General features: G+C 45.0%; 1 protein-coding gene across 1 annotated transcript in view; it reads left to right on the top strand.

The window, feature by feature from the left end:
• Nucleotides 1-16930, top strand: part of LOC124775457 (arylalkylamine N-acetyltransferase 1-like) — a 75288-nt gene that overhangs the window by 29865 nt on the left and 28493 nt on the right. Inside the window, exon 2 of the mRNA XM_047250290.1 lies at nt 614-818. Coding sequence (XP_047106246.1) covers nt 638-818 — 181 coding nt within the window. The 5' untranslated portion in view covers nt 614-637. The remainder of the gene's footprint in view (nt 1-613; nt 819-16930) is intronic.

Genomic DNA, 16930 nt, shown 5'->3' on the forward strand with positions numbered 1-16930 from the left:
TTTCATAACAGGGCGCTTTGGTGGGTCATCTGTGGCACAGCGCTACGTTCACGATATTCTATGCCCAGTTTTTATGCCCTTTATGGAAAGCCATCCCGGTATTACATTTCAGCACGATAGCGCCCACCTCCATGGGGCAACGGTTTCTGCAGCTTGTCTCTATGCTTGCTGAAACCTATCTAGGCAAGCTGTGTTGTAAGATCATCTCCCTAGATGAGAATGTTTGGATCATTATGGCCAGGGCCCTCCAACTCTTTAGAGATTTTGATGATCAAACGCTGCACTTGGACAGAATTAGGCACTGTGCCCATCAGGAGGACAGTCAATGGCAAGCTTAATAACTTCTTGGGTAGGGGCCAGAGGTGAACCAACACACAATGTTGAACAAATAATCAACCTTTTCTGAAACTGTAATCATTTGTTTGGCTGTAAATGTACATCATATCTACCCATTTCCATCTTATTCGGATGGCTCCTTACTGGTGCGTGATTTTCGTATTTTTTTTATTTTCGTCAGTGTATTTTATTAAACTCCTGACTGAGTTCCATCACATTCAACACAGAATGTTTTTGGAGTTACCTCCATTTCTACAGCTTTTTTCTCTATGTACAGGAAGCTCGCAGTGCTACCTGCAACATGTCCTTGGTGCCCTACGCCATCCGGCCGCTGACGGCTAGGGACAGCCCACAGCTAGTGGACTTTCTACGTCGGTTCTTCCTGAGGGACGAGCCGCTCAACGCAGCCATGGGCATCATGGCCAACGGGCGACAGTCCTGGCCAGAGCAAGAGCGTTTCCTTCTCGAGCCCCTGTCCCAAGGTACACTGCGGCATATCAGTCTGTTTTAATCCATAACAGTTCAAATGAGTGTGAATCTGTAGGGTTACGTCATCGGTACCTAGATTTACACACTACTCGAACTAACTTATGCTAAGACCAACACACACACACCCGTGCCCAAGGGAGGACTCGAACATCCAGTGGGAGGGGCCGCGCAGTCCATGACATGGCGCCTCCAACCGCCTGGCCACTCCACGCGCCGTAATGGTGAACCAGCCCCTATGGTTCCAGAGAATTCACCATACACAGGTGTTTGTTTTCCCTTGAGACAACTAAATACCCCGAAAACGACGCATAACACAAAAAAATGTTCAAAAAAAAAAGCTGCTACTGGCTACCTCCAAACCATGCCTCATGCATGGAGGGTCAACTCTGTATTTTAAAATGGGAACTCCCCACACATTTTACTGGATATTAAGATACTATGCCAAAAAAGGCGTACGATTTACTCAAACCATTGTATCCCATTCGTGGTAGATGGCGCTGTAATCCACAAATATCAAGTGTGCCGGAATCTGCAATTAATAACAGATGCATCTGATCCTATATTTCATTTATGTCAATGTATACTTTTGTATTCTAACAGTTCCTATTGTGCTGTTTAACATGAGCTTCTTAGTTCACCATGTATGTCGACAATTTTAATCTCATACAATTTATGTGCCGGCCGCGGTGGTCTCGCGGCTCTAGGCGCGCAGTCCGGAACCGCGCGGCTGCTACGGTCGCAGGTTCGAATCCTGCCTCGGGCATGGGTGTGTGTGATGTCCTTAGGTTAGTTAGGTTTAAGTAGTTCTAAGTTCTAGGGGACTGATGGCCACAGCTGTTAAGTCCCATAGTGCTCAGAGCCATTTGAACCATTTTGAACAATTTATGTGACTTCCTTATGAAGAAGACATCCTTAGTGGTATCGAAACCTGATCATGGTATTTACATTGAACTTATGTATCCTGTTGGGTGCATACTTTATATATTGAGTTCATATTTGTGTTCGAAATTTACTGTAGTCTTGCACATTTAACATTATAGTACAATATGGTTACATGTTTCAATGACTTGTTAGAAATTATGTTTAGCATGACCCAGGAACAACAATGTGGATGTAACAGTTTCTTGTGGCCACCAGGATACCTTATACTGGTCAGTCCCCTTGCCTTTCACCATTTGCATGCTTGGTTTCAGTGAGTCCTCTAGCCTCTCACCACTGGGATGCTTCATTTTGGTGAGTTCCCTTGCCTCTCACCATTCGGGTGCTGCTTGCAGCCTTGCCATAAATTAAAATTATTTCGGACTTCTCTGCATCAGATGCAACATCCATTACGTAGCTTGCCAGAACAGCTTCCAGATCGGAGTAGTGTCAAGAAGTTCGCTGTTCATACTATAAACCCCCCGGCGCTGCAGTGGCATATCATGTGGTGGGGCACTGAGCATTGAGGTGAGAATGTGAGTGTTTAGACGATATGTGTGTATCCACGGTGGGTGCGCCATCACTATCGTTTCATGGACATTATTTAATGGTTGTGGACTGCATTCCACCAGTGCGATGGTTATGGTGGTTGGATGGGGACAAACAGCGAACTTAGTGAACCTTATGGTGGATTCGAGAGTGGCTACCAAAATCAAGCATTCCGATGATTTGGGGTCTCACCACAATCAACCCTGTAGAGAACAGAAAACTACGTTACCATACATTGTAAACGTAATGTAGAATCAAATACGTCGGTTGAAACACGAAAACAGGCACACTTGATATTTGTCGATTACAGCGCCATATACCATGAATGGGCAGTGATGATTTGAGTGAACTATACACATTTTTGGCATAGAATCCTAATACATAATACAAATGGGAGTTCCCATTTTTAATTACATTGTTGATCTCGCCCATGTACGAGGGGCTGGTTAGGAAGTGGCCACTTGCAGCACAGACAGATGTTCTCTTTACTGACGTTAACTCTTCACCTACAAAAATTTTCTGTATGGAGCATAATTTTCGAGATATTTAGTTGACTAAAGTTAAAACAAACACCATATACATTAATAAACAGTTAAATCAGACACACAGTCACTGATGAAACTTCCTGGTTGTATGGTCATGAGCACTGAAACCTTTCCGATCCTAACGTTACGTCCACATCTGCGCTCGACATCTTCAGAGCTGCTTGTGGTTCCGCAGAGTCTTATCATCCGATGGTTCGCGTGCATGATCAGCTATCTGCTCTTCCTGGGGATGAAGGACGCAAGGCAGTGTTTGCCCTGGGGCATTTACTGCAACAGCAATGTGTATTACTTGTATTTATTACTTCCATGTGTTGGTGAGTCGTTTAGTCAGCGATAGTGACATGAATTGCAGGGCTGTAGTAAGCTGGCCTTACTATCATTCAAATAAGGCCACTGGCCGCCAAAATTGTTCTCTGTCGCTATTTAATCGGTCGAGTTGGTGGATGAGCCGCCAGGGGGATCCCTTGTCCTTTTGTGCGTCCTGCAGGCATAATGTTAGAATAGGCCAGGATCTCCGTTACTTGTGCTGGGTCGTGCAAGGGTTGTGCCAGAAACCACCGAGGTACAGTGGAAACTCGATTAACCGTCATCTTCGGGACCGTGGTCGTGACGGTTGAGCGAATAGACGGATAACAGAAACACTGTATTCCTCCAAAACATAACCTCAATCAATTATTTTATGTATGGACACATATCTCTCTCACAGTAATATAATAATATTTCGGAGCGAGAACAAATTAAACACGATTGTAATAGCAAATAAAACTATTTATTACATGATAAAATCATCCGTACAGTAGCTACAAAAGTTGCAAAATACGTAATGTACAGTACTGTACTGTACTATAAACTTACAAGTGAAATAGTTTATCTAGCTTGGAAATAGTCAGTCAATTTCTTCTGCCTTTTCGATGTTCGAGCTCTCACCGCGGCAATATTTCGTATTTTTCTGAGCAGTAGTTCCTGCGTTGCATTAGCCTCTTCTTGACTTTCAAACCATTCTATACACTTGGTCAGCATTGTTTCGGCCTCTGAATGGCTAATAGTTTGTTTTTCTTCATGGTTTGAACACTCGTCATCATCAGCCCCTTCTTCTTCTTCTTTGGCGATACTTACGCTGGCAACAATTTCGTCCATCACTCAAAATTTGAAAACCCCCGTCCACTTTGTCACACTCTAACCACTCTGATTGTGCTGATTTGTAAATTATTGCACAAATTGACCATCTCGTCAACTGTCACACACTCAGGTTCCTCCGATTCCTCACCTGTAGGTTGAGGCCAAAGTTTATTCCAGCCATTCTTGAGGTTTGACACTGACAAATCACTCCATGCACTGGCAACATTGAAAATGGCATCTTTGATACTGTAAGACCTCCAAAACTGTTTTACAGATGTTGATTCATCAGATGAGAGCAAAGTTTCGATAAATATTTTTATATAACGACGTTTCACGTTTTCGATGATTCCCTGATCCATGGGCTGTATAAGTGGTGTTTGCTGGAAGGAAGAGACATGTTATGTTGCCGTCATCACTTTTCATTTCACAAGTAGGGTGCGTTGGGGCATAGCCTAATAGCAACAGCGCTTTCTGTGGCAACTTTTTTTCAGCCAAATGTGCTCTAACATGAGGTACAAATTGTTTGTGAAACCAGTCATAAAAAATTGATTGATCCATCCAAGCACTCTTCTGGGCGTAGTATTGTGCAGGGAGAGCATTCAAATTCAAATTCTTGAATGCACGAGGTTTTCTTGTTTCACAATCACAAGTAGGGGTAGCCTATGATTGCCGGTAGCATTTGCGCAAACCATAGCAGTGATGCGATCTTTTTGTACTTTGAAACCCGGAGCAGCTTTTTCAGAGAGTGATGCTAATGTCTTTTGTGGTAAAGCCTTCCAATGAAGCCCATTTTCATCACAATTGTAAACTTGCTCCCTAACAAGATTCAATTCAGCCATTTTTTCTTTAAATTGTTCCCGTAACTCAGCAATTACAGAGCTATCCGCGCTGAGTTTTTCTCCACTGATATCAAGTTGGCGAATGCCATGACGAAATTTAAACTTGTCGAACCATCCGATACTTGCTTTAAAAGACGAGTCACCATCAAGTTTGTTGTTCATTTCAACAGCCTTGGCCATTATTATAGGCCCTGAAAGTGGAATCCCCTGACTTCTTGCTTGTATAAACCATCGGTACATTGCAGTGTCCAATTCATCATATTTTGCAGGTGTCATTGTCTTTCTTGTTCGCACATCTCCATCCATGCTCTGCATTGTTGACACATGTTATTCTGTTTTATCAGCATCACGTTTTATATCGTTAACTGTTGTTCTTCCAGTACCATAAATCAGCGCTACACTTGTCGCAGTTTCGCCCTTTCTAAGCGTTTTACAAAAGTTTTTGATTAAGTCCTAAAACAACACGTTTACGTTTTTCAGACATTGTATCAAGTCACTGTATCACACACACCTGCACTAAGTACGGTAGTGTAAAATATTTGTCAATAAACCTTATTCAAGTGGAAAACACGTAACACGGCACAGCCCGCTAGATACATTGCGACAATTGGAGTCTTCTCGCCACAACTGGAAACCGATCCAGTGGTGATTGTTGACTCACAAGTGAGACAAAGACAAGAAAAGTGGGAGATCTGTTAGCACGTGAACTGAAGGTCATATTTTGTGTACCATTCTACGGCGGGCGGGTACATTCACTTCCCACTAAAATAGAGTAAATAAACAAAGCGAACGCGTCACTGCACCTTAGGGCATTCTGTTATTACAGTATTATTATGCTGTTACAGCAGTGACGGTTAACAGAAACTGACGGTTTAAAGAGTGACGGTTAATCGAGTTTTTACTGTACATGAAATATGCTGCACGGTGTGACGTTCAACGTCTGCTGTAGGTATCACTGGTGGTAGTTGGCCGGAGAGCCCCAGGCCTCACACACACACAGTCCATGATCGGCCCCACACGAGCCCAGAAGAGTGTGAGGCCACAGTCGACCGGCAGGGTGGATCCTTCACGCAGGAGCTGGCAGTGTGCGCCAAGTCGTTGCTGCACCTTGCGATCAACACTGTGTATGTGCCTTTGCCAGGTGAGCGTAGGGTCAAAGGTGACATAAAGGTACTTTGCATTATCGGTCCATGGCATAGTCTCGCAGAAGAGCTGCAGTTGTGGCCTCATTGGACAATATCTCTTGGCGAATAGTATTGCTTGGCTCTTAGTCGCTTTGAAGCCTATCCAACACTTCGCTGTCCAATCTTCTAGGTCAGATAACACCTCCTCCAAATGTCGGCGAATGACCAGCGGCCATCTCGTATGGAGGGCAGTGTCGTCCCCAATAAATTGCCTAATAACTTGAAGCACTCTGCGTAGGTCCAAGGTTTACAACAGGTAGAGAACCAGCCCAAGGATAGATTATTACGGGACACTTGCTTCGATGCACTGGATGATAAGAGGTGGCATCATCTGCTAGACTATGAATATTCTCCCTCGGAGATAACTTTCCATTAGCTGAACGTGGTGGCCATGAAACGAAACACGAAAGGTGTGTACAGTAAGCCTGGATGCCAAATGCTGTCAAACGCTCGGTTCACATCCAAAACGAGGACTCTACAATATTCCTTACAGTTGAAGGAAGTAGTGGTTTCTTCAACCACTCGAAAGAATTGGAGTATACTTCAGTGTCCTTCTCTGACCCCAAGCTGTTTCACAGGTGTAAGTAAATCTTCAGTAATTGTCTGAGAGATATTTAGCAGAAGGACTCGTTCAAAGACCTTGTGCAGAAAGGGAAGTAGCCTAATAGGTCAACATTTCTCAGTATCAGCATTAATTTTTTGCCTGGCTTCAGAACACAACAATGAGAGCACGTTTCCGTGGCTGAGGGTACATCTTACTATGGATGATGCAAGTGGCCATATCTGCAATTAGTGTCAGCCTCCCTCAGGCCTGACTCAGTACTGCATCATGTTCACAGGCCTTGGAGAGGGGGAGAAGCAGAAGACACGATTTAACTTCCTGCAGAGATAGATTCGGGACGATGGCCTCAGGGCTGCGATAGGGCCTTCAAGATCGGCATCGATGGTATCTGCTCCAACAAGGTGCGTGGTGAGCCTGCCCTCAGTCATTTGTACATGTGGAAAATCCGAGGTGGCTCGTCCATAGGGTGACAGTTGGCTTCAAATATGTGTGCAGCATCATTCATCTTCTCCTGTGGCTTGTAGACTGGCCAGCTGGCGTCTGAAATGATGAGAGGCGTGGGTTTGAGCACAGGAAGTAGCGGACCATATCCCAGGATGTGGCGTCACGTTTCAGATAAGCACCCTTGTCTTTCCATCGATGGTCCCTAACATCTACCAGGGCGACCTGTATCTGGTGGCGCAGGAGACTAGTCCGCCTGTCAAAGCCATCCGATCGCATATGAGTCGCCAGTCCTTGTGGAGACGGTTCCTGTCATGAGTCATGGCGAGAATTTCGTGTGACAGCGATGGCACTCAGCGGTCGTATCTTCTCGAGGAGCATCGTTGCAGCCGTTAGCACATCTCTGATAGAGGCAGTAAAGCTGGTCACCATGCCATCCACGTCCTCAGCGTAAATTCGCCGTCACTCCTCGATGTTGCGGAGGTCATCTTCACGAAAACAGTTAGTCTGTCCCCTTGAGATCGAGACGACCATCCCACAGTGCAGGCTCTTCAGCGACTCAGAAGACCACCAAGGAAAAGGTGGTGACTATAGACGTTCTCCAAGTGGAAGCTCCACACCACATGTTTGACATTGAAGTCAACTGCAGCAAACAGTTGCTGTGCTGCCAGGGCAAAGTTCACACATCTTCCAGGTAGCCGGTAGACAAATAGTAACGTCACAGTGCCTAAAAAGGTCATCAGGTCTACTGCTGTAGCCTCTATCACTTGCAAGTCTGGTGCTGGGGCAGCGAAGTGATGTAGTGAAGAGATTAGCTGTACCAACACCTGTTGTGAGTTTTTCGTTGTGAAAGCAGATGTAATATGCAAAACTGGCATGGATACCTCGCTTGAGATATGTTTCTGTCACCAAGCATATGTCGACGTCATGCTTCTGTAAGAAATGCTGAAGGTCCAAAAGTTGTGGATAGAGAAACTTGGCATTCCGCATCACTATGATGATGGGTTCATCCAGTCGCGCGTTTCTTGGTTTGAGCGATGTGGTTCATCTGCAGGCATGGAGCGGGCTGCTGAGTGCCACCCGAACAGCTGAAGTGATGGCTTGTCGAATAATGTGGAGGGGAGGCATCATACACCTTCATGGCGTCTGAGGACCTGCCACTGACACTGTAATGTGAGAGTACTGGGGCAGATGGGGCCAAGTATCAGAACACTGGGAAACTTCTGGTTAAGACAGTCTTAGGAGCTGTAGATTGGCATCTCATGGCAGTGGCTGCTCTCTTCTTCTCAACTTGCAGTAATGGAAGTCCTTGCATCCAGCATCTGGCATCCTTCTAGTGTTGGTATCCCCAGTAGTTTGCAGGGTGGGGGCCACCACAGTTGTCACACTTCAGTGTGCGTCTTGAGATGTCCCTCACCGCGCTGGCCCTTGTGGCCGAGCGGTTCTAGGCGCTACAGTCCGGAACCGCGCGACCGCTACGGTCGCAGGTTCGAATCCTGCCTCGAGCATGGATGTGTGTGATGTCCTTAGGTTAGTTAGGTTTAAGTAGTTCTAAGTTTTAGGGGACTGATAACCTCAGATGTTAAGTCCCATAATGCTCAGAGCCATTTGAACCATTTTTGTCCCTCGCCGCATTTAACACATCGAGGCGGCATAGTGCATCCACATGGGTGACTTGAGGAAACTACTGACACCCGATAACATTACATGTCTCTTGTAGCTCCGAGTTTCTCAACTGCAAGCACAAGGCAGCCAAGGTGCATAATCTGGAAGATCTTTTGGTGTGCCTTAGTGCCCTGCAGTATGACTACTAACATCAGAGTGAGCTGTGTTGCTCTCGGTGGCGTGTTAGGTGAAAATACTGGTAACTAAACTCATGCCTTCCAGGTCCTCTTTTTTTCTTGTTGGTGAGGGATACTGATATGCCATGTATGATGGCTTTGATGAGCTATGGGTGGACTATGGGGAAGCTGTAATTAGGTATGCCAGCTCTGTCCAACATTACCATGACCCTCAGTAGTCCAAATGGCTCTGAGCACTATGGGACTTAACATCTGAGTTCATCAGTCCCCTAGACTCAGAACTACTTAAACCTAAGGACATCACACACAGCCATGCCCGAGGCAGGATTTGAACCTGCGACCATATCTTCAGCAGTCCTGGGTGGTGGTGAAGACCAGCTTCATCTTATCACCACACGCTTGTTTCACCATGAAGGGTGCTTGCAGTTATGAGTCAGCCAATTCTTCTGCTTCTTGTATCTTTTTGGGTAGCGAATCACTATCGGTGGGAGTTTTTCTTGTGGTGGTGGTCAGAAGATCTTTCATGGTCAGTGGATCATCCACTGCAGTGACGCTGTAATCGTTGCTGAACTCTAGTGTGGACAGTACAGTCACCTGTTTTGGTCAAGAGAGCTTCTTCTTATCCGGTTTGGTGAAGCTGCCATCGCTAGTTTGAGGACGGATTGTATCACTAGCTGTCTGAGGCACTGCCCTTTTGCACTCTTCTGCAGCAGAAGTCGCATCGAAGCCCATGTTTTTATCAGCCAAGTTCGTATTGTAGTACCAGTCATTGTCCACATTCATGTTGCCACTCAGGTTCCTCTTGCAGTTGCTGGGTCGTCTAAGGGGGCGGCCAATGGGGAACCAGTGGGGTAAGCCCCACTAGTCAGCTATCAGCCACCTCCAGCGCAGGTGGGTCATCTACCTCTGTCGCATGAGAAAAACATGTCTGCTCACTCTGAAATCGCAACTCGATCTCTCGTCCACTACTGGCTGTTAAAACGTCAGAAAGCAGCATAAATCTCCTTCTCCTTGTCCTCCTCCTCCTCCTCCTCCTCCTTCTCCTTCTCTTTCTACGTGATCAGGCCCAGTGGACTGCATGCTGCTACAAGTTTCCTCCTCCATTGTATTATGTCCATTCCTGCTATTCGCTATCCATCCACAATTATTGATGATTGGCTTAAATCTTCATGGAGGCCATCCCTCCAACGCTTCTTGGGTCTTCCTGGAGGTCACTTTCCTGTAGATGTGAAATCCAGGAACTTCCGAGGCTGTCTGTGACCTTCCATCTGGGCCACATGGCCAGCCTACTGCATTCATTTGGCTTTGACAGTTCCTGCTATGCTGGGTTGCTGGTATAGTTCAAGCTCTTGATTGTAGTTGATCCTCCATTCCCCTGTGTCTGCATCCAATACTGGACCAAAGATCTTCCAAAGCACTTTTCTCTCAAAAACGAGGAGCTTATGGAAGTCCTGTACCCGGATAATCCATGTCTCACAGCCATATAGAACAACTGACTGGATCAGGGTTTTGTACAGTTGAACTGTCTGGAGAGATATCTGGACGGAAGCAGTTGAGCTAGGCTGTGGTAAGATCGGTTTCCTGCTTGTATTTTGGCATTGATCTCTGCTTCACATGACGAGTTCTCATTGAAAAGTGGCCATAGGTATTTTAATTCACGCACTCTCTTGTAGGACTGGTCCCCAACCTACAGTGATTGTAGATGACCAGCAGTCAGACTTTGACCATACATCATAACGAGGTACCCTGTTTTGGCTTCATTTATGTTTAGCCCAAATTTTCTGGCAGCCTTAAACATTGAGATGCGTGAAAAACTAGCTTTTTTTAAAGTGTAGCGCAGAATTTGGGTGGAGTGCGGTTTGGGCTGGGGGTTTTGCACGTGTAGGCTCTTTTGCACAAGGTGTTGGTGGTAAGTTTTCATTGGACCAAACTGTTAAGGTCATCGGTCTCTAGGCTTACACACTACTTAATTTAACTTAAACTAACTTACGCTAACGACAACACACACACACACACACACACACACACCCATGGCCAAGGGAGGACTCGAACCTCCGATGGGGGTAGCCGCGCGGGCCGTGACAAGGCATCTTAGACCACACGGCTACCTCACATTGGCACAAGGGATTAATAGAGAAATGATAACATAACAGTACTTAATTTACCACCCAATGCAGTTCTTGAAGGTATGGCTCCACAAGACAATAATAACAACATAAAACACCTTCAGCACAATGAGCTGAAAATGCAAAAATCTTCTTCCCAGCAGATAGAATAGGGCTAACAACGATAACAGCCAATAGCCCCTGGCCACATGGCAGTAAAAATGAAAACAAGACTAGTTTATGCAGTTAACTGCATGGCAACAACCAGAAGACAACTCTCTGACTTTATTAAGGCTACTTACGTTAGCGTTCAACTACACACAGAGTTATACAGCTGCTCCTGCCGACCAGTTTTGTGCAACTATCAATGCATTCACACACCAGGTGAAGGATTTTCATATTTTGTCACTCGCTACGATCAAAATTTTAGTCCTACAAAAAAAAATGAACATGACCTTTATGCAGGATATTTAATGTAGTTAAATTATGTATTGGGATACGTTTCTCTAGAGGCTATAGTTTTCGAATTATTCAAGAAAAACCTACAAAAGAGACTTTCAAACGCGGTTTTCTTGAGTAACTCGAAAACTGTTATCCCCTCGAAAGCGTACCCCAGTGCAGAATGTAACTCCATTATATTCCCTACAAAAAGCGCCTGTTCATTTTTTATGTAGGACTGACGGTCTCCGCGTACTGAGTGGGAGAAAGTGCAGGTCTCACACATGATTGTTGAAGGCGTTGCAGGTTGCATAATTGTATAGAGATAAGAGTACTCACATCAATAATTAGCCAATAAGACAAAGGTACTATCAACCATCTACACGAATGCCTATTCAAATTTCCCAGCACAGTCTCCTGTACAATACTACATAAAAAATAGATCACTGTCGCAACGGAAAAGAACCAAACAATTTTCGGTAGAATGGCAATAGCAGAATCTGTCACATCAATGTTATTCTTTTACCCCCTTGATACTAGTACATACTGAGTATTGACCACACTTCCATGCAGCTTACAACTACTGTTCTGAGAATTTGAAACATTCAGTAATATTTTATACTGTCAAACACTTTTTCTATGAGGATTCTTCAGAAAGTAAGCAACGATAGGTCGCAAAATGGAAACCACAGTGAAAATCAAAACTGTTTTCTTTGCACATTTAGCTACACCTTCCAGGTACTTATCTACATAATCGCCACTCCGACTCAGACATTTGTCGGAGCGTTATACCAAATTTACAACACCATCGTCATAGAAGGCAGCCGCCTGTGCTTTCCAATAATTCTCGACACTGGTCTATAGCACGTAGCCTGCACCTAAGCGTTTCATGTGAACAGAGATGATACTCAGGACAAATCAATTAGGGCTGTGTTGTGGGTGATCGAACACTTCCCATCGATAAGGCTGCAGGAGCGTCTTCACTGCCCCTGCAGAGTGCCGCTTAGAATTGCTATGAAGAAGCAAGTGCGTGGCAGTTGTGTCAGGTGGGCTGCATTCATTAAGGCGAAGTCTCTCAGCGGGTCCTCCTACTTGGCAGGAGACATTGTTGTTCTAGGCACGTTTACTCGCTCACAACTGAAAAGAGCATCTTGATGCGATCGATGGGCATACTAGAAACACTGCCCAAAATGTCTGTGAAAAGCCTCGTTGGATTTTCACAGTGGTTTCCATTTCACGACCGATGGTTCCTCCCTTTCCAAATAGCCATAGTACGTCGACAAATCCTATGAACACGTCGTGATTTTTCTTAGGTCTTGGTTCCATTACCAAGCGCAATGTCAGAACTGCCTGACACATTTACCTTTCCTAAAATCAAACTATCGTCACCTAACAGACACTCAGATTTCTTTTCCATTCATCTGATTACTCATATTGTCAACTTGTATGTATTAGCTGTTAAGCTAAATGTATGGTAGTTCTTGCACGTATCTGCCATTGCTATCATTGTGATTGCGTAGATTTTAGAGAAGGTATTTGATTGGTTGATTGGAGGAGGGGACCAAACAGCGAGGTCATCGGTCAGATCGGCTTAGGGAAGGATGGGGAAGGAAGTCGGCCATGCCATTTCAAAGGAACATTTGGCTGAACAGATTTAGGGAGAAGACAGAAAATCTAAATCAGGATGGCCAGACGCGGGTGTGAACTGTCGTCGTCCCAAATGTGAGTCCAGTGTGCTAACCACTGCGCCACTTCCCTCGGTCAAGATATTTCCGAAATTCTGATGGTGTATCTACATAGTCAAATATTCTGCCAACCATACTGAACTTGAATTTAGTTTGTCTTTTCAAGCATGATTTTAGCAATTCCAAAGGAATGTTACCTATAGCTTCCGCTTTATTTCACCATAAGTGTTCCAAAGCTCTCTTAAACTCTAACACAAAGTCATTGATGGTTACAGTGTCTGTGTTTATACAGTGTCTGTATCTCCACATTACAATATCCTTCAAATGCGCTTGCATGTCTGAAGGACATTCTACTGTGCAGACACAGACACTGTATAAACATGTACATTGCAATCTTCAATGATGTATCCATGCCTCGAGTAGCTAAAATGACGCTAAAATACACCGACCAGTCACAGTAACGTGAGCGCTTTGATCACCACCTTTTGCTGTGCTGAGAGCCATATAGGAAGAGAGTCGATAAGCTTCTGGAAGGTATGACAGTGGAGCCATGCAACTTCCAGTGCGACAGGTTTTCCAGCTGAGGATCCACGGTAGGAGCAGCCCAGTCGAGATGGTCCCTCAGATTCTTGATTGGGATTTAATGTGTTTGGTGGCCAGCGGAGTACAGTTAACTCATCCTGGTTCTCTTCGAACCCCCCACGTACACTGTGAGCTGTGTGACACATTGCATTGTTCTGCTTGGTAGATGTCATCTTACCAAGGAAAAACAAACTGTATGTAGGATACAAGCATACTGTGTAGTTCTGTTGTGCCTACCAGAATGACGAGATCACCCAGGGAATGAGCTCAGTCCTGGATCCTTCAAATGATTGTAGCAGGGTGTCTGCTTTCAGACATTTCATGCTGCACAATGGCCATCTGTCCGATGGAGGATAGAACGTGATTCTTCTGAAATTGCCACCTGTCGCTAACCAGTAGGCGTCCCTCTGCAGTACTGGCGTACAAATTTCAGCCTGCGTCTCCGATCAACAACAGTCAGAATGCATGTATGGGTCAGGTGCCTGCTGCAGAAACCCATATGCAGCAATGTTCGCTGGACGATCATTGAGGAGACACTGTTGGTATCTCATTGGTCCATCTGGACGTCAGTTGTTCAACAGTTGCACACCTATTCACCAATACACATCTTCAGTCGTTGTTCACCTTATGTCAGTTATAGCCCAAGGTGCTCCACAGTTGCCACTGTCTGATTTTGACTAGCACCAGTTTGCCGTGCACGGAATACTTTCACCACGGAAGCATGCCAACAGTTTACAAACTTAGTCGTTTCACAAATGATTCTATCATTCATCTACATCTACATCCATACTCCGCAAGCCACTTGACGGTGTGTGGTGGAGGGTACCTTGTGTACCTCTATCGGTTCTCCCTTCTATTCCAGTCTCGTATTGTTCGTGGAAAGAAGGATTGTCGGTATGCCTCTGTGTGGGCTCTAATCTCTCTGATTTTATCCTCATGGTCTCTTTGCGAGATATACGTAGGAGGGAGCAATATACTGCTTGACTCCTCGGTGAACGTATGTTCTCGAAACTTCATCAAAAGCCCGTCCCGAGCTACTGAGCGTCTCTCCTGCAGAGTCTTCCACTGGAGTTTATCTGTCATCTCCGTAACGCTTTCACGATTACTAAATGATCCTGTAACGAAGCGCGCTGCTCTCCGTTTGATCTTCTCTATCTCTTCTATCAACCCCATCTGGTACGGATCCCACACTGCTGAGCAGTATTCAAGCAGTGGCCGAACAAGCATACTGTAACCTACTTCCTTTGTTTTCGGATTGCATTTCCTTAGGATTCTTCCAATGAATCGCAGTCTGGCATCTGCTTTACTGACGATCAACTTTATATGATCATTCCATTTTAAAATCACTCCTAATGCCTACTCCCAGATAATTTATGGAATTAACTGCTTCCAGTTGCTGACCTGCTATATTGTAGCTAAACGATAAGGGATCTTTCCTTCTGTGTATTCGCAGCACATTACACTTGTCTACATTGAGATTCAATTGCCATTCCCTGCACCATGTGTCAATTCGCTGCAGATCCTCCTGCATTTCAGTACAATTTTCCATTGTTACAACCTCTCGATATACCACAGCATCATCCGCAAAAAGCCTCAGTGAACTTCCGATGTCATCCAAAAGGTCATTTATGTATATTGTGAATAGCAACGGTCCTATGACACTCCCCAGCGGCACACTTGAAATCACTCTTACTTCGGAAGACTTCTCTCCATTGAGAATGACATGCTAAGCCTGAAAGCCTATGATTATGTCCTTTTAGTGCTTCATTTACATATTATGACTAAGAGTGCATTGCTTTCACATCCCCCAACACGCTTTATGTGCCCTCTGTTGGTAGTGCTGCCACATGCTCTCTCTGAGTGGTTACTGTACGTTGACATCTGACATAGGCGGTGACTGGATCACATACCAGTGACTGGATCAAATACCCATTTTATTTCAGTTATTATTCCTGAAACTGAGAAATACGTAAGGGAGGTTCTTAATCGTTCTGAAGAGTTTAATTGATTTCATTTGTATTTTATTTTATAAGCAGTTGTTTGCACAACTCACTGAAATGAGACTGTATACATATAGTGTTTGGAAATTCCCGTTACACACTTGAAGAGTGGAGTCAGTACATAATATTTTCGATGGGAATCCACGTCCGTAAACGTAACGATTCCATGCTACAGCCGTTTGAAAACATGTTTGCTAGGTGGGTTTGCAACAGGGTAGATATGCTTACGTTGGATTGGCTGATGTCATTTGACGTCTCTTCTACATCTCTCACCTGGTTCGAGTCTTTCACGTGTCTGTGAATATTAGAGTTGGTATGGGGTGTTGGAGGTGGTATGGAAATACGAGGGTTATTCCAAAAGTAAGGTCCGATCGGTCGCGAAATGGAAACGACTATGAAAATCCGATAAAGCTTTGCACAGATGTGTTGGGTAGTGTCTCTAGTATAACCCCAGTTAGCATCACGTCGCTCTTCTCATTTCTGAGCTCGCAGTGAGTGCGTAAAGATGTCTAGAAAATAGTGTCTGCCGCCAAGTACGAGGGCCTGGTGAGAAATTTCGCCTGAAGCTATGCAGCCAACATTACATAACTGTCGTGCTGTTTCGTCTTCACGACAATTCTCAGCCGCATTCTGCAGGGGCAATGAAGATGCTCCTGCATCGTTTTCAAATGGAAATGTTAGATTACCCACAATACAGTCCGCAATTGTCTCCCCCTGAGTTTCATCTCTGGTCACATGAACCGCTGTCTTTGACGACAACATTTTGACACAGACAACGAGGTGTAGGCCAGCGTGGAGAATTGGCGGAAAGCACTGGCGGCTGCCTTCTATGATGAGGCTATTGAAAAGTTGGTACAACGCTATGACAAAAGTCTAAGTCAGAACGGCGACTACGTAGAGAAGTAGCTGAAAGGTGTAGCTAATTGTTACAAGTAAAACATTTCTGATGTTCACTGTGGTTTCAATTTGGCAATCAATCGGACCTTACTTTTGGAATAACCCTCGTAGTTGTTGGTCATCCACAACATACCTGACGGTGCTGGAAGCTATATTCATTGCACGTACAATAGCTCGTGTACTCTTGACAGGTTTTTCTCAACATGATGTAGCGTCTCCTTGGAGCACCAAAGTCACGCCTGCTGACAGGAAAGGAGCTCCTTTCTCGAAGCCTTTACGTAATTGCGGCGAGAAGGGTATCCGATGGAGCCAGACGTTGTGCGTAAAGATCTTGATAAAGGTGACAAGCACCTCTTCCACTGCCGTGAGCTTCGCCATACAGACGGATCATGTCGGTATATTCTGCAAATGTGAGCTCAACCATGTTGCTCTGACACTC

Source organism: Schistocerca piceifrons, chromosome 2 (genome assembly GCF_021461385.2).
Source record: "Schistocerca piceifrons isolate TAMUIC-IGC-003096 chromosome 2, iqSchPice1.1, whole genome shotgun sequence".
Lineage (NCBI taxonomy): Eukaryota > Metazoa > Arthropoda > Insecta > Orthoptera > Acrididae > Schistocerca > Schistocerca piceifrons.